Source organism: Pogoniulus pusillus, chromosome 35 (assembly GCF_015220805.1).
Source record: "Pogoniulus pusillus isolate bPogPus1 chromosome 35, bPogPus1.pri, whole genome shotgun sequence".
In the NCBI taxonomy this organism is placed as follows: domain Eukaryota; kingdom Metazoa; phylum Chordata; class Aves; order Piciformes; family Lybiidae; genus Pogoniulus; species Pogoniulus pusillus.
Genome location: NC_087298.1, coordinates 7099786 through 7121221, shown reverse-complemented (window position 1 = coordinate 7121221; position 21436 = coordinate 7099786). Strand labels below are relative to the sequence as shown.

General features: G+C 42.4%; 1 protein-coding gene across 4 annotated transcripts in view; it reads right to left on the bottom strand.

Moving 5' to 3' along the window:
* The window catches only part of GARNL3 (GTPase activating Rap/RanGAP domain like 3), a 46117-nt gene that overhangs the window by 23562 nt on the left and 1119 nt on the right, over nt 1-21436 (bottom strand). The window contains exons 1-9 of one of the 4 annotated variants that reach the window (XM_064171078.1): nt 14926-15101; nt 9461-9530; nt 6513-6587; nt 5216-5315; nt 4660-4778; nt 3676-3740; nt 1330-1393; nt 1045-1071; nt 207-282 (exon numbers count right to left, since the gene is read on the bottom strand). In XM_064171078.1, the coding sequence (XP_064027148.1) occupies nt 207-282; nt 1045-1071; nt 1330-1393; nt 3676-3740; nt 4660-4778; nt 5216-5315; nt 6513-6587; nt 9461-9530; nt 14926-14981 (652 nt within the window). In that variant the 5' untranslated portion in view covers nt 14982-15101. Of the gene's footprint in view, nt 1-206; nt 283-1044; nt 1072-1329; nt 1394-2173; nt 2338-2696; nt 3106-3675; nt 3741-4659; nt 4779-5215; nt 5316-6512; nt 6588-9460; nt 9531-14925; nt 15102-21436 lie in introns of those variants that run through there. The other 3 variants (XM_064171077.1, XM_064171079.1, XM_064171080.1) reach the window with 3 other exon arrangements.

Genomic DNA, 21436 nt, shown 5'->3' with positions numbered 1-21436 from the left:
TCAAGTTCTTCCACATTTTAACAGTTTCCTAAATCCATCTTTTACAGAAATAGACTCTAGACTACAGTTTTTCACCCAACACAACATGAAAACCTAACAGAGCTACTGTTGCACACCCATCACCTCCCTCCTAGCTTCCACTGTAGGGCACTGCCCTACATTTTTTTTATTCAAATAAACATTTAAGCTTTAGGTGAAGAACTCACCATTGCTGAACATTTCATCATCTGTAAGCTGTCCATCCTTAGCATAAAGGACTCCAAATTTAAAATTCACAGATCCCTGAGAAATAAAGCCAAGTATTATATGATGGACAAGCAAACAAAAGACCTAAAATGTTTTCTCTAAGGACTTTCATAACCTGCCTCTCTAAACACCCCACACATGGGAATATACATTTCAGACTGACTCCATGAAATGCTGAGGCTGCAGATACCTCATAATTTACCATTGAACTTAATTATGGACTTTGTGATACACTAAGGTGGTGATGGTATTAAGTTGCTGCCTAGAACTACTTTTAATGTTACTCCATTAAATGCTGAAGCATCAGATACCTCATAATTTACCTCTGAACTTAACTATGGACTTTGTGATATACTAAGGTGGTGATGGTATTAAGTTGTTGCTTAGAACTACTTTTTTATCTTATGTATTGTCTTGCAATTTTAACCTGAGGGACAGTAGGTTTAGACTGGATCTTACTTAGGAAGTTCTTCAGTATAAGAGTGGTGAGACTCTGAAATAGGTTGCCCAGGGAGGTCATAGATGCCTACTTTCTCAAGGCCAGGATGGATGGGATCTTGAGCAACCAAGTCTAGTTGAATAACATCCTTGCCCATGGCAAGGAAATTGGAGTAGATAATCTCGGAGGCCCTTTCCAACCTAAGCCATTCTATGACATTGCAAAAAAATACTACCTTTTTACTGCAATAAGCAATTGATTTCTAAGCTGTCACAAGCATGACAGTGCAGATATTTCACATACAAAGCTATATTTGTTGTACAGGTCTGTGTGCTAGGAGTGGTTAAGTTTACATTTACCTCTTGCTCTTCAAGAACCAATAAATCCTGTAAACAAAACAGTATCTTTAGCACACTGATATTAAAGGCAACAAAACCAAAACTGTAACATCTGTGTGTATTTATGTTTTGTTTTGAATCTGCCAGTTCAACTGATAAAGACATTTTGCTTTACAGTATCACATTACTCATCATTATACCATTCTATGATTATTAGCCTGCTACTGAAATTAATTACTTCTTTTTCTAGAATACAATGAAGAAAACCAACCAGAGAACCAAACAACAAAAGAAGTCAGCTCCTACCTTTTGTATCTCAGGATGAAAAATTTCCCTTGGGCCCTTCTCAAATTTGTCAAGACTCATAGCACTGAAATGCAAATGAAATATTTGCTTTACAGGAGGGGGTAATTGCACATTTCAACATGAAACCATTAACTGCTTGCAGTTAGAACTGGTTACAAAAGGAATTGCTCCAAAAGCCTCCATTCAGAACAAATGTTCTGTGGAATAGCCATTTCTTTCCCATAATACTGACCCTCAAGACTCCCTAAACTTCTTTTGGATTTTAAAAACGTTAATTAGTAAGACTCTGCATGGAGATCAGGTTTAAATTGATTATATTTGCTTAGAAAGCAATCAGATTTATTCCATCCCCCCTCACTTCAGCTTTATGCATTATCATTGTAAGCATTGTAAGAGGACTCAATAGTTTGTTCTATTTTGTTAGCTTTTCTTCTTCCTCAGTTCCAAAAGCATTCAAGGCAAGCCACGTGAAAAATGAGCAGTTCAGCATCAAACATGTCAGAGAATCATGCACAGAACTGAGTATTTAAATAAGAACCAAGTTCAGCTGTCTCAACAAACAGAAATATCTAACTTATAGGATATTTTCCCTAGCTTGTGTCTCCCCAGCATTAGTTGAGAGAACTTCACTGCATGTCACACTGTGCCCAACACAGTTTGTCTTGGGGCACAGGGAACTAACAGGGAGGTCAAATCTGATGCAACTTTCCATCATTGCTTGTGCTAGATCACAATGCAGACAGGATTTGGTTTAGTTTCTTTTGAAAAAGATTCAAATATTCAAATTAATGTATAAAAATAACCAGATTTATTAATGCAAACAGTTCCTGGAGATAGTCTGTACCTTGATTCACACTGGCTGTAAACAGCCAGCCAAAGGAATTTCAGTCAGGCCTGAGGAAAGCTCATGGACCATAAAAGCAAAATAATTGTCAGGGAAGAGATTTTAGTCCAAGCCCAAGCAGGCAACAGGAGATAATATCCAGCTGGTTTCAGGTAGCACAGACCCTAGGAGAATTGGGGAACATGGTCTGAAACAAAATACTGGAGCATCACAGGATGGAACACACAAGGGTGTTAGAAGAGTTAGGACCCTAGCTAATAGAAGACAAAGCTTTTCCACTCTGGTGTGCCTGACCAAAAGGTCAGTGAGAGTGCAGGGAGAGGCTGGGTTAGAAAGGGATGTTAGGAAGAAGTATTTCAGTGATTGGTTGGAAGAAATGGAAGATCAAGTGCTTATGCAGGACAGTAAACATTACTGACAATTAGGAGCAGTAGTATTCAAGCCAGTGTTGTAGGATTAGAAGTGTGGATTTAGATCATCTTGATGAGGAAGATGAAAGAGATCTAAAGTGTTTTCAACTCACCATCTTGACACTCCAAGCCAGAGACACAGCCCAGGAAATCAGAATTAAGAAGTGAGGCTCAATGGCCTGTTAGCCTCTCTGGCAAATTCAGTGATGTGGGACCTCCCAGAGATCTTGTGCAGTTGTAGGAAAATCCAGATCTGGTGGCACTGACTTCACATCACAAGTCATGCCCTGTTCCCATCTGCTCGTACTCTCTACAAATCAAAGGTTTTGAAGACCTGCAGACTGCTCATTTATCTGGTACACACTACCTGTCAGCAAATGAAGGCACTTTGTATGGGTTTCTAGAGGTAAAATCCTTACAGAAGATGCATTCAAAGGCATTTCCAAATGAGGGATTTGGGAAAACACACCACACTGTTAGATCTTATAAGCTGCACGTTAAATCTGAATGGACACTTTGTAAACAGGTGCTCTGACATCTCAGCTATTATAATGCTGAAATAAACTGAAACAGACTTGGGCTTGCTCACTTCATCTTCATATGGTGAGCATGTCCATACAGATTCTGCCTAGGGGAAGGCATTTTCTTGGCTTCACCAACAGTGTGTGCAACACACCCACAGGGCGACTTAGATGGAGACAATCAACTTAAGAAATAATTATTGGCTTCTTCCCTGCTTGCTTCCTCTAGTTAAGATCTAATGTTCCCTAGGTCTGTTTATTGTCTATCTAATTTAAAACCACATTTCTTCTCAACCACTGCAGTTGCACTTAGCACCTGTTTTCCAATTAACTTGGAAATGGTCCCTCTGCTGAAGAAGAAGTGCTAGGAATTTGTCTCCATTATAAGTTGTCACTTTGCCTGTTCCAGAACAGGCTTTAAACCCACTTTTTGTTGCCTTCAAAGATTACAATTTATAAACATGTTTCGACTGCTTTTACAAACCTATTATGAAAACCACAGAAGCTCTGAATGACAAGAAAAGAAATGCAGACAAATATCTTAAGTGATAACGTTGTCATAAATACATACCTTAAGATAGATTTCACTGACAAAGTTTTTGTGGGACTGTAAGGGAGACATATTTTCTGAGTACCCTGCAAAGGAAAAAAGCTAGGCAATATTACAGGACATAATGACTTTTGTTCAAATAGGAATAGTAATGAAACAGCTAACTAAAATTAAGAAGAACTGAGGCAACATTTCTATAAATAACACAAAGTTGCAGGCAAGAAGAAATTTACAAACACCTGGTATCACAGATTTCTGTCAGAAGGTTTAGCATAAAGTTATTTCAGATGGTTTAGTGTAATGTTATCTACAAAGCTAGTTTCATCTACCCCCCTCTACACCGCTCTGGTGAGACCCCACCTGGAGTACTGCATCTAGTTCTGGAGCCCCATTACAAGAAGGATGTGGAGGTGCTGGAGTGTGTCCAGAGAAGGGCCACAAAGATGTTCAGAGGGCTGGAGCAGCTCTGCTGTGAGGACAGACTGAAGCAGTTGGGGCTGTTCAGTCTGGAGAAGAGGAGGCTCCCAGGTGATTTTCTTGTGGCCTTCCAGTATCTGAAGGGTGCCTACAAAAAAGCTGGGGAGTGACAGGACTAGAGGGAATGGAGCAAAGCTGGAGATGGGTAGGTTCAGACTGGATGTGAGGAGGAAGTTCTTCAGCATGAGAGTAGTGAGAGCCTGGACTGGGTTGTCCAGGGAGGTCCCATCCCTGGAGGTGTTTAAGGCCAGGCTGAATGAGTCTGTGGCCAGCCTGATCTAGGGTAGAGTGTCCCTGCCCATGGCAGGAACTGGATGATCCTTGTGGTCCCTTCCAAGCCTGACTGATTCTATGATTCTATGATCTACTGTAGTAAAATCAGGGTGTTCTTATTGAATAAAACAAAAAGTACTGGTTAAGTACTGATATTCTGAAGAAAGCAGAACAATAGATGATAAAAATAACCAAAACAACAAAAAAACCCCAAACAAATCAGTCAAGAGTAGTAGTTAATTGTTTGTTTCTTACTGTTTTTCTCCAAAGTATTGAATGGTATTGAGGAACACGCTGATTATTTTGGTCAGACAGCACAACAGAGAGAAAGAAAGGGTTCTTCTCTGCATCTGTACCTATGTAATTCTGGTGAACTGTCAGGGAAAAAGAAGCAGCATTATCAACTGCAAAGATCACAGAGACACACTCATGCACACACATGTGTGTAAATATATTCATACATAAAGCCAGACAGCTCTCTACATCAATAACTATGTGTTTACACACAGATGTGTAAAACAACACCACCAACAAACAAGAGATAGGTTCAGCCTTCAAGGCCAAGGATGGTTTCTAAACATCCTCTTTTTTTGTAGCAGGGGTTCTGTTGTTTACAGAAACAAATCCTCTGTCTTCAGGTTAAAAGTATACAAAAGAAGAGCTCAGTTTTCTGGACAGGGCAGAATATTTATTAACACGAAATTAACACTCTACTTTTCTCCATATTTAAACGATAGAAATTGAGAGCTACATTGCTTTGTCACTGATCAAAAAAAACCCAACATCAATCAACTTGCAAAAAGAGAATTACCTTTCCCTAAAAAATATTTGTAGTACCATCTTGTGTGATACTCTGGGTTTTCCAAATGCACGTCAGTTCTGTGCCAAGTACCTGGAGTGTAGTCTGTGTTCTGAAAGAGAAGAGGCTGTTAGATCAAATGCTAAGTGAAAAAATGGACAACATAATGCAGGCAAGAGACAGTCACAGAATGATGGAACATATCTGGTTGGAAGAGACCTCATTCAGTGCAACTCTCAACCCAAGACTAAAGGGTCAACACTAAACCAAGTGTCCCCAGTCAGGGCAACACACTGCCTGAATACCCCCAGGGATGGTGACTCCACCACCACCCTGGGCACACCATTCAAATGTTTGATTACCCTTTCAGCGAAGAAATATTTCCTAATATCCAGACTAAACCTTCTCTGCTGCAGCTTGCACCCATTTCCTCTAGTTCTGTAGCTTGTTATCAAGAGGCTGCCCCCTCCTTGCTCCACCCTCCCTTTGGGTAGCTGTAGAAAGCAACAAGGTCTGCCTTCAGTCTCCTCTTCCCCAGACTGAGCAGCCCTATCTCCCTCAGATGCTCCTTGCAGGTCATCTGCTCCAGGTCCTCCACGAGCCTTACTGCCCTAAGCAAAGAATTACTCTGATGCCAATTGTTGTGCAGCTCAAATTAACTTTTCTCCCTCTCCTCTTTTGTTTTTCCTCTTTTCTTCCTAAGTCACTACAGCATTTTCCTCCTGCACCGCTGTCACGGTTAGCAGCTTAGTGTTCCACTGAAAAGATCTTTCAATGCAGAATCTGGAGATCAGTGTTTTTTTTTTTTAATAAAATAAAAACAGTAATAAACAAAAGTCTGTCTCCTGGTTTCTTTTTCTCAGTTCTACCTAAACTAGTTCTTAAAGACTCCTCACTAGACAACTGGTTTGGATGGCTAAGGCAAATTCCTAAGCATGTCTCAAGTTCTTTTTCACTCAGAGTTAACATACACAGAGAAAAAGGCACTCTGCATAACCATTCACTGGGTGCATTCAGAGACTCTTTCTGTGATACAAGCTCACCAGCTTTTGAACTACATGGGACTGAACAAAACAAACCCCCAGCTTTTCCCATGGAAAATTGTCTGCCAGGATTGCATACTCTTGAAAGAAGCAGCTAAGTTAAACTCTTACAGGGGGCAATGGGGAACCATAATCTCCCTCCTTTTAGATTCTCAAATTCTCACATTGTTTAGCATTTTTCAAGTGCTCTTCTTTGGTAAGGAAGCTTCTCTGGCTGCATCCTTCAGTGCTGAAGTGTAACTGAAGCTGTATCTTTAGCCTCTTACCTCGCCAGCGGAGCCGTTTTCCACGCGGAACCGCCCAGCTCTTTGAATGGCTCCATCAGCATCACTAGATATAAGCTGCAAGAGAGTTTAAGACAGAGGTTCTAGTTCCAAAAATAGCCACATGACCAGCAAACAAAGCTTACTACGGGGTTTCTTCTCCCAGGGATCACATGGCTATCCACAGAGAAGGAAGGGACGAGCACAGCTATTACTATTTTGACTACATATTTGGAATAACCCAACTGTGATTCTAAAGCGCATGAGCAGGAGGAACAGTCACTCTTTTAGTAGATTCCAGTACTAACCAGAAATTCTCCTGTCTCAGATTTTGGCTGCACCAACACACAGAATGCCTACAGAGGGACTTGTCTGCTTTCCAGAAACTGGTCTTGAAGCTTGCTCCTTTCAAAACCACAGGTCTTAAAGATGTGACGATTCCTGTCCTTTCAGCCTTGCTAAGCCTTAAACTCTGCTTGTTGGCAGTATTACCAGGCCTAGCAGGCTTTTACTGTGTTTTATTTATTGCTGCTTTCAGGAGATGGAGAGCAGTAAGAATCTCCATACATAATGCTCAGCGATGATACTGCACAACATAAGGTACAGGAGATAATCTGGTCTACTTCCAGCATTAGCATCAGAGAATATGGCTTGTCTCCAGCTAAAGACTTCAACACTTTCATAAACAATCTGGAAAGACTGCCTGCTCTATTTATAAGGGAACCCAGGGATTCCAGAGTTAAAAAAAGCTCTTTTGAGAACTCAGTAAAACAGAATAACACAACTCTGAGGGGTGCAGCAACACTCAGCAGATCCCTACAAGAGGAGAATGCTGTCAGTGATGCTGCATGTTACTCCTCTCAGAGCTGTTAAAAATGAGACTGACACATATCATACCAAACTTATGAAATGGGATCAGAACAGCAGCAATGCAGTGGTGTATCCTTCCTTGCTTCCCTCTAGCAGCCCATGTTATCCATAGAATCACAGAATGGGCTGGGCTGGAAGAGACCTCCAAAGGTCATCGAGTCCTACCTCCCTGCACTCAGCAGGGACATCCTCAACTAGATCAGATTGCCCAGAGCCCTGCTGAGCCTCATCTTGAATATCTCCAGGGATGGATCCTCAACCACCTCCCTGAGCAACCCGTTCTAGTGTTCCACCACCCTCACAGTAAAGAACCTGCTCCTAATATCCAATCTAAATTTGCTCTGCTCTAGTTTGGAGCTAACTGCCCCTTGTCCTATCACCACAGGCCTTTGTAAACAGCCTCTCTCCATCCTTCCTGTAGCCCCCTTCAGGTACTGGAAGGTTGCTATTACATCTCCCCAGAACCTCCTCTTCTCTAGGCTGAACAACCCCAGCTTTCTCAGCTTGTCACCAAAGCAGAACTCCTCCAACTCCCTGACCATTTTCATCACCCTCCTCTAGACCTGCTCCATCAGGTCCATGTCCTTCCTATACTGAGGGCTCTAGACCTGGATGCAGTACTCCAGGTAAGGTCTCCCCAAAGTAAAGTGGCAGAATCTCCTCTGTGGATCTGCTGGCAATGTATCTTTTGAGGCAGCCTAGGCTGCCACTGGCCTTCCGGGCTGCAAGCTCACACTCTGCTCATGTCCAGCTTCTCATCCATCAGCACCCCCAAGTCCTCTTCCACAGGGCTGCTTTCCATCACTCATACCCAGTATGTACTGATAGCAAGGGTTGTTCCAGACAATATTCTAGGACAACACTTTCTCCCTTGTTTTGGTGGAAGAGTTGCTGCAATATCCTGAAGTTCTCTTTTTGACTTGCCTTGAAGTGATCTGAGGCTACATCAGGAATAAACTAACATGACCAAAAACTCCAACACATGCTGGTGCCTTCTACATACTGTAAGAGAAATTATATGGATGACTTATCTTACTACTAGCAGAATGTTAAGAAAAGAATATTAGGAAATTCAAATACAAGACCATTTGTGTGACCTTACTGTGAATTCATCATGACCAATATATTTCTCTTTTCCAGCACAAGAATCTAAGTACTAATAATGAAAGATCCTCTCAAGAGAATGCAGTTCATTTGCTATGGTTTGATTTGAAACACCACATTTAATCTGTGGAATGTATGGAAAGGAAGATAGCTGGTGTCCTTGCAATGCAACTCCCAGCAACTCAGCCACCTATTTACAGTCAATTCACATACACATTAATAAACATACTATTGAAGGATTTGGAATTACAGCTATAGCTTGTGGAAAAGTAGTGGTTTCTTCCCATGGTAAGAGAGATGGACTTCAGTTTCCTTATCCCTGTCCACTTCTGTTTGCCCAGATTAAGTTTAGGTAACTTCATTATGGCCTTGTACACAGAGTGACATTATTTTAACTGCCGACTGCTCTTTTCACAGCAGAGAAAGGCTTTCTGTATGAGAATAATGAAGAAAATGAAGAATAATTTCAGATTACTCTGAAATTATTATCCTGACAGATTCTAGTGAACTGTTTTCAATACCCTTGTTTTGACTGGTTCTTTCAGTTTTAAACCCTCTGCCACTACTCTGAGGCACGTACACATAAAATCACATATACAGACATAGAGGCGAGCATGTTGACAGCATTTAACTCACTTAATTGCAAGCACTTCACCAAACAATGCCCTATAATTTTGCAAACCTCATCTTGTAGGATGAAAAAAGGCTCAGTTTCCATCTGGGGGGAAAACACATTACTTATGTAACACTTCCTGTGGTGTTATGACAACATATTTGTAAACAATGTAGTAAAACAATTTCCCAGCATGGGTCTAAAATACCTATTCTGAAGGCTCTTTTTATTACCCTACAACTTCCAAGTCCAGTTTAGAAAGCACATTTTCCAAACTAGATCCATCTTTTAACCTAAAAATAAAAAGGATTTGAGCTCTGCATTATAAGCTGCTAAAATCAAAGGACAGGCTATGCCAACTTACAAGCTCCACAGATCCGTAATGCTTTCTGCTAAACTCTCCACGTCTGCAACCCAGATCTTCAGAGACAGAGCTGGAATAGAAACACTTTATCAGTGCACACAAGTCAGCTAGCCTTAGATCTCCTGCAACACTACACCCTGACATTAACACACGCCATCTCTGCTGAATTTGCAGTGCACAAACTCATTACTGCAGGCAACCTTCCTCACAATGTGCACAGTCTCCAGCAGCCATTGCAGTCTGGCTTTCATATTGCCCCCAGAGGAAAAGAAATGTCTGTGTCCTGACTGCAAGCAAAAGCCACGATTGAATTAAATATTTAGTCACAATGTGATCAGAGTTCCAAAGCAGGTGGTAGCTTATAACCATGTTTCAAATCTGTGTTTAATCTAATGGAAGAAAAACCTTCAGCAAACTCCACATCTGGATTAGGAGAACAGCACTGTGCTCAGTATGTTGTATGTTTGAAAAAGGAGAAACTAAACCTTTAATTCAAAAGCATAAGAACAGTATTTCATAGTTTTCCCTCTACCAACCCTAACCAAAGCCAAAACTATCAAACAAGCACAAGTCTGACAGAAAATGAAGCTCCAGAGCTACACGATTTGTCACATATCTCATGTCACATTAAACATGTGCATACTCATGATGTGCTCTTAGTAGCACCAGTACTTTAGAGCCTCACCATACTTGAGATCAGAAATACACATGTTAAAGCCTGCAGTCCAAACAGCTCTGATTGAAAGTAACAAGAACTTCTCTTTTTCCTCCCATGGCAGGATAGAAAGTAGATGGAGACAAAATGAGAAGAGAAACAGTGTAAAAAACTTTGAGATACATGAATTAGAAACAAACCACGAGAGTCAGTTTCAGTAAGAAGGGCTACTTTGGCTTGCTACCAGAATAAAGCATGCCCTAAAGATGGGAGTTTTCAGTTTATGGCAGTCCATTTCTATCTGTCTTTTCACACTGGTGACACTGAGAACTTTCAGAGTCTTACCAAACATACAAAGATGAAACAATCATAACAGAGACCAAAGGAGGAAACTGTTCTTATGTCAGGAATTCTGATCACCCAGAACTAAGTTAAATCTTCAGCAATCACACACCACAGGGACTTCATATCCAACTCTTCCATACACCTACCACTACTGCTGTAGGACCTTGCCAATGCAATAGTGGCACCTTGCTGTATACAAGCTGTAATGTGGCACAACTCTTAGAGCTCCTTTTGAGCATCCAACACAGACAAGATGGCTCAGAATAGGGAAAAGACTGAATGTAACTAGGAGCTGCACAGCTCAACTTCTGCTGCAGCCATCTTCTACTTCATGTGGTTTTATAGCAATAGCTGACATGCTCAAAGGGTGTTTGAAAAGTGTCTTTTCACTCTGCTCCTACATATCATAAGGAAATAATGCAAGGTTCACATTTTATTGCATCTTTTTCCACCTTTCCAGTATACCTAAAGGGAAATATTAAAAAACAACCAAACAAAATGAAACAAACAAACAAAAAATCCAACCAAACAAAAAAACCCACACACAAATAAACAACCAACTTTTACTTCAGTATGGTTTGTCAGGAAAAAAAAGAAGAATTGAAGCTATTACTTATGACTTCTTTCAGAAGGAAACACACCTAAACCTGGCTAACCATTCTTCTCTGCAGTCATTTAAGAGTAGGTAACATAGAAGTGTTTCAAGATTAGCATCCCTACAGACAAAAATAAAGACATCAGATTTCCCTTTGCCTCCAGATAAAACAAAGAGCTCCCAAACTGAGTTTTGTACAGGCTGAATGCAATCCTTTGCCTATTTACATGTCTCAGAAAGAGAAAACTGAGCAACAATTAAAAGACTAATAATGCATGGAATGCAATTTTTAGACTGCATTTGAGATAGCCATGAAATCTGGCAGGGGTTTCATGGAAAGAGCAGATGCTCCACTTCCAATATATTTGAAGGCACTGTGTGTTTTCTGGGGTTTTTTACTTTCACAGAGAAATCAGGTAATCGTGGCAGCACCAGCATCTTCTTCGAGTGCTGCTTTAGTTCTACAAAATTCATTTCTGTGGCTAGGTGTGCTAGTTGCCTTAGAAACCACTGTAAAAGCAATTCCGATCAATGAACACTTGTCATCGTCAGTACTGGGGGTAGAATCTTATGAGAACGGCAGACAGGAGAGGTTTTTGCTGTGACTGAGCTCTGAAATTCACTCTTTGATCAAATGAAGAAGTGTCTGTGAGATGACAATTGAAGGAGTGGGCAAAAATAACTAACTAAATAAATAAACCCAACAACAGTCACCAGCACAAGAAATCTTTTCAAGTGTGGCAAAAACCAAGTCACTGTTTTGCGTGTCGGACATCAGGAGAACTCCAAACACAAACACAACACAAAGTAGAAAGTGCATCTGGCACATCTGAATGGAACCATCTCTGCCTAGATCAGTTTGAGATACTTTCATCAGCCATGTGGTAGCTCCACGAAGCAGCAGGAAAGGCAAGCTGAGGTTTACAAAGTGAAGTACTTTCTGCCTTGCAGCAAAGCTGACCTTAAAATGCATGAAACTAGAAGAAAATGCCATGTCTTGAGCTGCCTTGCAGATAAGCCCAGGGAGTTAGGAAGGCCTTTTAGAACTATCTGTATGCACACAAACTAAGATGCATACCTTAATTTGGTGATATTCAGATGAAAGTCAGACCCTACCAGGAAAAGTATGCTGAGATCTGAGCATATTAATGCTGCAGAGATAATGAAACTGGGAGCTAACAAAAAGCTTTAAAAACATGAAAACAGTGTTCAAATCCAAACACATTGTCTAAGAAATGGACCCAGGCATACAACAAATGAATGTACTGGTGCAACAAAGTACAGGTTGCTGAGATAAAGGAGAACCATGACATGAAATGCACTAATTTAGAAATACAAAAAGGCAAAATGTGTATTATGATACATTCCAGTCAGCCCAGGTAAAGAGCCTGGAAAGTGATATCCAAAGCATGGTGGCAAAATTAAGATCAGACCAGATAATCTTAATTAAGATCAGACCAGTGTAAGACCATTAAGATACATCCCAACAATGACTACCACAGTAATATTTCTCAACCAGAGAGTCACAACAAAATAAGACAATGAGGTGCAGAGTTAAGTTTGTGTTCCAGCACATAAACCTTTCTTTTCACAGCACGGAAAAGATGCTTGTTCTGCATGCTCTGCCAGGTGTACTCAACATTGCCTCTAGCAAAGTTCTTGTGGTCAGTCAGCCCAACAAAAGGTTCACCATTAAGGCTTCCTGAAGTCCAAGAGAAAGAGGATGTTGAAGAAGAACATCTGATACACAAATTGGTGTGATGTTGTCAGAGCCATATGCTCTATCACATGCACATATCCTCTATTCCAGATTCTTAAAGAAAAAAACCCTTTTGATCTATCACAGCATAGTTATTATATTTTTTAGTACTTCCACAATGATAAGCCATAAAATAGGTGCCCTTAGGAGGCACTCCCAACATACCCAAATATTTCACATTTCACCAGCTTTGCTGGCCACAGAATGACAGGGAGCAGGGCTGTTTCATAGTCTCTCATCATTGCATGATGAACAGTCAACAGCAGCATACATAAAACAACGAGACAGCACTGTCACACTCTGCAAGGAAACTGGCAGACACCTCCCACCACCATTCATCTGGTCTTGAGAAGGATCAATGCAACCCCAAAGCCTACAGTGCAATCCCATGGTCACAGGCACACGTGGAAAAGAAACACTTGACATCCATGCATGTTTTGTAAGGTGAACTTACAAAACTCCATTCCAGCCCAAAGACTCAAGACCTATCCCTGCTAAAGGTACGAAGACTCAACAGATGCAAGGTGTACTCATCCAAAGATGCAGAGAACACCAAGAGCAAGCAAGTTTCATGGGAGAAATAATCTATTTTCAGAAACTACACAATATAGATGGAAACCACAGAAAAGGCATGAAGACCAGTTTGCATGCCTGCGAAGTTCATGCTCCTGTCCTCTCCACAAATTACATTCCAGTAACTGAAGGAAATACAAGGTCTCACCACAAACCATACCCAGCTTCCCAGCAGACTAGCAGTCCTTGTAACAACCAGAATTACACCAGATAGCTAATCTCTGCTTCTCCTCAACCTACTTCGTATCACACTTCAACTTCCTATCATAATTGTCATCTGCTTTGTATCAAGCATGTAAAGCAGAATCTCATGACAACATAAACACTGCACAGACAACCTCCTGACAGTTAATCACCATAGCCTCAGTCTGTGCATAGGTTAGATTTACATTATGACACTGCTTGCGTAAGTGCACATACTCCCCAAGGAATTCCAGCCTCTTTGGCTCTCCATTCTTGGCTACCACCAAGACTTGCACTCATCACCTGTCTGACATCACACATAATCTAATTAAAAAAAAAAAATACAATATGATTGATATCAGCTTGTGTTATTAATTTCCTTCCTCGGTGCCAATCTGATCTACACCAGAAAAGGCACTGTTGCACCAGTTACGCCCATTTGAAAACAGTTTTCATCCTATTAAGCACCAGCAGAGAAAAACTTGTATGAGTTTACAAAGGCTCAGATCAGTCTGGCTTCATAATTTGAAATTTATATTGCAAAGTGATTTAGTACAGATGAGCCTTTGCTCACATGAGAAAATCAATCCAGCCTATGCACATCTGCAGAGCACCCAGGATACAGCCCACCTCGCTCTCCCATCACGTTGGGATCACAGCCGCTGAGGTTCAAACGCGCAGTTATGAGGATGAGGGGAACAAGCCCAGCTCCCTCCAATTTCAGTAGGAGCTCCTATAAACTTTAACAGTCCTGAAAAGCAACTTTAAACATATTTGCTAATCTAACCCAGGCACGTATCTGTAGGATACTTTTTGTCCCTGGCGCTGGAAAGCTCCTTACTCGGGGAGGGGGGCAGCGGCCGAAGAGAGTGAGTTTGCAGATTGCACCTGTGTGATCCCGCACAGCCCGCACGCCGCCCGGCTCCTCGCTCTCCGCACCGCCCGGAGCTGCACTTCCAGTACCGGTTAATCCGCTTCCACTGCGGCGGCAGGCGCGGCTACAGGCTCTCAGCCACCGGGAATCGCAATCCCACTCCCGCGGTACCTTCCCGACCGAGCCCAACACGGACCGAGCTGCAAAAGCAGCTCTGAAGCCGCTCGCCTGGCTCCGCCCGCGCCACCTGCAGCAGCCCCCGAGGGAAGGGGCAGCAGCCCCGGGACTGCAGAGCCGCCCCACTGCCCGAGGGTCAGCCACCCCTCCGCACCGCTGCCTCCGGCCCGGCCGCCCCTCCAGCCCCCCGGCCGGTGGGGGCAACACACAGCAACCGCCTCTCCGCCACGCACACCACGGGCCCGCACCGCATCGCGCCGCGCCCCGCCCGAGCTCGGCCCCCCCGCCTCCCGATCTCCGGTACCGCTGAGTGAGGCCGAGGAACCGGGTGGAGGCCACTTCTGCGCTGCTCAGCTCCATGCAGCCGGCCGGCCGGAGGCCTCGCCCCTCCAGCGTCGCTCTGGCGGCTCCGTCCCGCGCGGGAGAGGCGGCGGGAGCTCCGCGCACACATCCCGGTGCCCCGGCGCACGGCCGCCCGGCCCGGGAGCCACTCAGACGCCGCGCCGGCCGCCGCCAAGGCTCGCCGGGAGCTGTAGTTCCGTCGGCCTGCGAGCGGCCCGGCCCCCGCCGCCGGCAGCGAAGCCCCACCAGGGCCGCGAAGGCGAGCCGAGGCAGAGCCCCGAGCGATCGCCGGCTCGGTAAAGGCGGCCAGGGAGGGGACTCGGCTCTTGTGCAGTCGTTTCGTCGGAGCTAGGGGCTGAAAGGAGGTTGTAGCGAGGTGGGTCTCTGCTCCGCAGTAACAAGTGATGGAAGGAGAGGAGATGGCCTCAAGTTGCACCAGAGGAGGTTTAGGTTGGACATTAGAAGAGATTTCTCCACCGAAAGCGTTCTCAAAGGCTGGCATAGGCTCCCCAAGGAGGGGGTTGAATCCCCGTCCCTGGAGGTGTTTTTAAAAAACATAGAGATGTGGCACTGAGATGTAATTTAGCATAGGATTTGGTAGCTGTATCGTCGTCGGATTTGATCTTAAGAGCTATTTTCCAACTGAAACAATTCTATGGTTCAGTCTAGTAGGAGCAAACCCCTTCCCAGCTTGCTATCCACCCATGGTCTCTGCTGCATGCCAAGAGCCAGGCTGAGCAGTATGGCTCCTGCATCCATAGAGGCACAAAAAGTGGATGTCAGCCTATGCACCTACACCTAAGAATCTTTAGCAGCACAGTCATATCACAGACTGAGAGTCCTTGCCATGGATACAGAATCCCAGCATGATGGGGGTTGTAAGGGATCTCTGCAGATCTAGTCCAACCCTCTGCCCAAAGCAGGGTCACCCAAAGCAGGTTGCCCAGGATCACAATGTCCAGGTGGCTTTGGAATCTCTCCAGAGGAGACTCCACCTCTCTGGGCAGCCTGTTCCAGTATTCTGGCACCTGCATAGGAATTAAGTTTTTCCTTATGTTTAGGTGGAACCTCATGTGTCTGGTTTGTGCCCATAGGCCCCTGTCCTATCACTGGGTACCACTGATTTAATCACAACTGGCCATCACAGTGAAACCTTACTGGGGAAGTAATGGCAGCTCTGTTCAGTGTGACTTCAACAGTCAGCACATTGGGAGAGTCTTTGCCTCGCAAGCCAGCACCAGACAATTCACCACAACTGAGTCTTAAATGATCTCTGCTTACACAACTTCATGAGAGTACTGCAACAAAACAGCAGTGTTTTCCAGTGCATGAAACTCTTCCCTCTGTCTTCTCCCTTTACACAGACCTAGGCTACTGGTCTAGTTTTCAGGAAATACAGTCTGTACCTGGCACATGACATGAACCCTGGAGAGGGGTTGGAACCCCTGCACTGGGACTCAAAAGCATGGCAAAGTGACTGACAGTATTGTGACTCTGTGCAGACTTGACAAGTTCTCAGTAGAAGCTGAAACCAATGTTGCAGTCAACTGTTTTGATTAAAGATGAGCCAATATTTTGCTGGACTAGCAATTTGTATCTTGGCTAATCATAACTGGGATGACTGCATCCTGTTTAGACACATTTCTTCAATTGCTTTTATGTTTTATGATGAACTGTGCTGCATTAGTGTGTGTGATTAACTACTGCAGCCATCTGTGTAGTAAACCATAATGAGTTACTACATGATGTAATTGTGGCTATACTCTTATCTTCCTTTACAACAGTTATTACTTCAGGGAATATACTAAAACTCTACTTTGAGGTTTGAATTTAATTTAAAACTTCTCTAGTGTTCAAAGAAATTTCAGTTTCCAGAATTCAGATCATTCTGAGTCTACTTATTCTGCCAGCCACTAGAAAATGAAGAGTGACACAAGAGGGCAAAGGACACCTATTATGCAGTAGAAGCCACCAAAGAGCAACTTTTAATTAATGCTGATCTAGGCTGGACTCAAGCTGGCGATGTACTGCTGAGGAATTCTGTCAAGCATTAACCTTGCCTTAACCAATTCAGGCAACACAGAATGCTAAAGCTTATTGGAGTTAAGACTCATTTGGATCTTATGTAAGTGAAGTTTCCAACATGCTGATACCTGGGGATAGCTCCACAATGGAGCCTCTGGCAGCAATTCTGCCTAAGTGACTCTGCACCCTCCACCAGTTACTTCTCTTCCTTTTATGTCACAGCATCACCCTTTGCTGTCAATTCTGCCATTGTGTTTGATGAGTCACCCGATCAGCTGCTTGATAACTTGAGATTAAAAAGAAGGAAGAAAAAAAAGTCTTTCAAAAATGGTAGGAACAGACTCTGTGGCTAACCAGGGAATTAACAGGATATGGCTGGATTGTGAGTTTAATGATAGGGTGATATGAGCACAGTGGAAGCATGAACAAGGTGATAAAATTCATTTGGAGCATAGCATAATATAATTATGAACCTCATGTTCTCTTGTACCACCTACAAGATACATGTCCCACAGCTGCTCTGTTTGGCACAGCACCTCAGATCCACATCAAAAAATGGTACCCATATACCCTGCCCCTCACCAGGAACTGGTGTTAAGGTAGAAAAGTTTATCTCTGTCCACACGCAGCTGATGGCCCCTGGTGCTAAAACACAATGAGAATTCCATACATAGGGAATTCTTGGTGTGCTTACTCCTGCACACTGCCTTTTTCCTCAGACAGCTGACTGTAGCATTTCATCATTCTTCCAGCTAGAAATAATGCCATCAAATTTAAACAGAAACCTATACCAACTTTAGGAAGAATCTCTCTTCACTGACATTTCTATTGTGCTTTTTACTCAGTGTTAAATGTATGGACATGGGCCAATCCTCTCAGCCTGTCTCCTGACAAATCCTCAAAGCTGACAGGAGATAGGAATCTGCCCCCTGGCAACTATACATCTGGTTTTTAAAATTATATCTAAATCAGGAAAGAAATACCCAGAAGATAACTGGTGAATGACTGCAAACAACACTTTGTGCTAACTAACTGTATCACTAAATACTGTTTGTGGTTCTGAAGGATTGCCTCCCATGCATGGAAAAGATCTTCCAGGTTTGGAAATCAAAGGAAATCATTTATTTTAGCCTAGTAAAATAACACACTGTAAAGAGTATCTTCTTTGTCTGTAGTGCACCTGCATAGAGCTTATCACACTACAATTTGTATGTCCAAAGAGAAATCCAACTACATGCCTCATGAAAGTACCTTTCAACTACTAACATTGTAAACTCATGGCTGGCTGCTTACATATCAAGAAATACCCCAAGGAACAGAAGCATGAATACCCAGTAAAGTAACTTAAAAGGAACTTCTATACTAAAGAAACAAAAATCTTTATTGAAAGGTATTCCAACAATAACCCCCATTCAGGATTTTGCACTCAACCACAATTTCCTTTCTAAGTATGTGGGATGCTTTACAAGACTGCAAAAAATGAGATTTCATTTCTCTTGTTCCTTCAGAAGAACCTGCTTGCACGGAAATAATGAAACAGAAAGAGCCTCTCACTTAAAGTATTTCAATTCCACTTTAATGCAGTTGTCATTTGCCCCATTCCTCTTCCCTTCTGCACACTAGATATGAACCAGGTTAATACATGTACTCGCTCGCACCTAAGGATTTGCTCTGTGGTGCCTGTCTCCCATTCTGAAGAATACCAACTTTCAATCCACAACTACTCTTCCAATTGCAAAGAAACACACCCTGCTTCTGCAGAGGTCTCAGCAACTGCAACAACAGCTTTGTCTCAGTCAACTTCTTTCCAAGTGTCTCTACTGAAATGGAAAGCCTGGAAAAAATCTGGGCCTGTCTTATGCTGTACCGAAGTCTAACAGTGTGCTAAAACCTCAGCTAGAGTGGAACCCAAGCACAGAGCCTCTGCATGAAAAAGAGCCACAACAAATAAGATTTGAAGTTTGGGGGTGGGCTTAAGTGTTTGAAAACAAACAAACAAACACAACCACTAAACATTTAGATTGTGTGCCAGAATGACAGCACTGCAATAAATCTGGAACACAATAAAGCCCACAACATTCTTTACACAAAGGATTGCCTCTCTTATGACATGCTGCCAGCAATTCTCTTTGCATTTTTTCAGACAACAAGCACACCAGGATAAAAATGAGAAAGGCAGCAGCAAATCAGGAAAACAGAGTGTCTAAAGAAGTATGCTGCAAATGCATTGGCTTGGATGCTGTCAAACTAAAATTTGGGATTCCTGTTGGCAGCTTTTTGCAATGATGGATGTTTCTAGTATCTTGTTGCAGGATGCAGAACGTCTCTGCAGTAAGAGGCTGGCAGAGACACAAACAGTAGAACTGCCTTAGATTTACTTGTAATTACTGATGATTCTATGTCAAGTTCCATACTTCCCCCCCCCCAAAAAAAATAGAAAACAAACAAATGCCAAAATACATTTAAAAAGTATTTCATGATGATCTCATGTAATGAGAAACAAAGAGAGAATATTTAAAGAAAGGGACAAACTAATAAGTCCACATCCTATGAATTATGAAGTCTGGGAAACAGAATTATGGGAGTACTAAAAAAAAAAGAACTTATTTGATAGAAGATACAGAATGGTATTAAAACTGAAGGGTCATCAAAACAAACCTCTGCATTGTTTAATTTTCACAATTTCATCTCCCTTAATCTGGTTCCACCTCCATAACAGCATGGGTCATGCAAGTCCATTTTGTATAGCTTATGTAAAGACTGATGAAAAGCTCAGTTCACCAGACTTGTGATATCTGCACTATCAGAGATTTCAAATGGGACTAGCCTTCTCTCAAAACAAGGGCTCTTCATCATTGCTCTTGTCAAGTCATTGTAAAACAAGCTTACTTCCCAACAAACACGAGGACAGGTGAGATCTTCAGCACCCTGCAAAGGACAAAGAATCCACTTTGGAAACGACTGCAGACTCTCAGACAGGAATACAGTTGGTCTATTTCAGCTTGACAAGTAACAGTACAATTAAGATTTCAAAATAACTCTATCAATCCATTTTATCTTTTCAACTTCCTCAGAAGACCACAAACTCAGTTTTAATGACACTTTAAAAGGATGAACACTGCCTTCATAGCAAAACCATTTTGTAACTCTCCACTGGTGATGTATCTCTCATGTCCTTCTGAAGTGCACTGGACAAAGTACTTACACAGCATACAGTGATCCAAAAGGAGAAGATATGTTCAATTTCCTTTTATTAAATGAAATCAAACCCACTCATCTTTTTCACTAGATAGCTACAAAACCAAACCAAAACAAAAGACTAGTCCAAAACCAAAGTCCTCAAAAGCAGACCAAGCCACCACAACACGAGTTTGAATTGTGGGAGGGTTTCAATCTTTGCAAAAAAAACCTTGGACACATACAGCACTAGAGTAAGATGGCTCTAAAACCACATAACCATCATTTTCTATCATCTGATTGGTTTTGTCCAAGCATAAACATTTCTAGTGCACAATCAAACTTTTTTGCCATTCCTACTTCCAAGCTTCGTACTACATATTCAACAGACCTATGCAGTGGCATGAGCTGACCACTGCCTGAGCAAATTTGAGATTCTACACTCAGTGTAGCACAGTCACCATCTCTGAAAGCTTTCACAAGGCTAAAGTACAGCCTGCTTGAAAACAACCCTACAGAATGAGAGACAAAGTACTTCATGTAAGTTCTTAAACTGGACAAACATATATATGTAATTGCTTTATGAATGGGCAGACCATCAAAATTACAATGATGAGCACAGAGGAAGCAGGAAATTAGTTCATGCTTAGTGAAAGCCATTTCCAGAAAAAAATACAAAGCACAAAGCATGGGATCCAGAAGGAGCAGACCCTCATCTGCTTCTGACTACCCTGCCATGCACTGATCATGTAAATGGCCTGTAAAGGTATAACCTAACTTCAGCCATCTGTAGAGAGTTTTCTATGGAAAGCACACCTATCCAGCATGCCTGGAGGTACCAGAAACTGGTAAGACCCAAAACAGAGCAGCAGATAGGTCAGATTTACTGTAGAATGTTGCCCTCAAGATGCCATGCCAGAATGACTTCCATTCACACCATTCAACCAAAATAGCAGCTCAGCTCACAAGGTGATTTGCCCACCAGGTGAAAAGTGATGGAATCCAAGACATATCTAGACAGCATTGTATGAATAGTGTGGACAAGGTAAGCATCACAGTTTGTGGACAGACAAAATACTACAATGGAAGTTATACTTGGAAGTAAAATAGAAGCCCCACAACAGCATTCCCTGAAGTGTTGCCAGTACCACATCTGACACTAAACAGAGAGAATTTCAGTGTGCAGTACAGAATTTGGTACAGAAATGACAGTTTTGGCTTCCTAGAAATGAGGAAAAAAATCTTGCAATGACACAGCTGAGGTAAAAAAA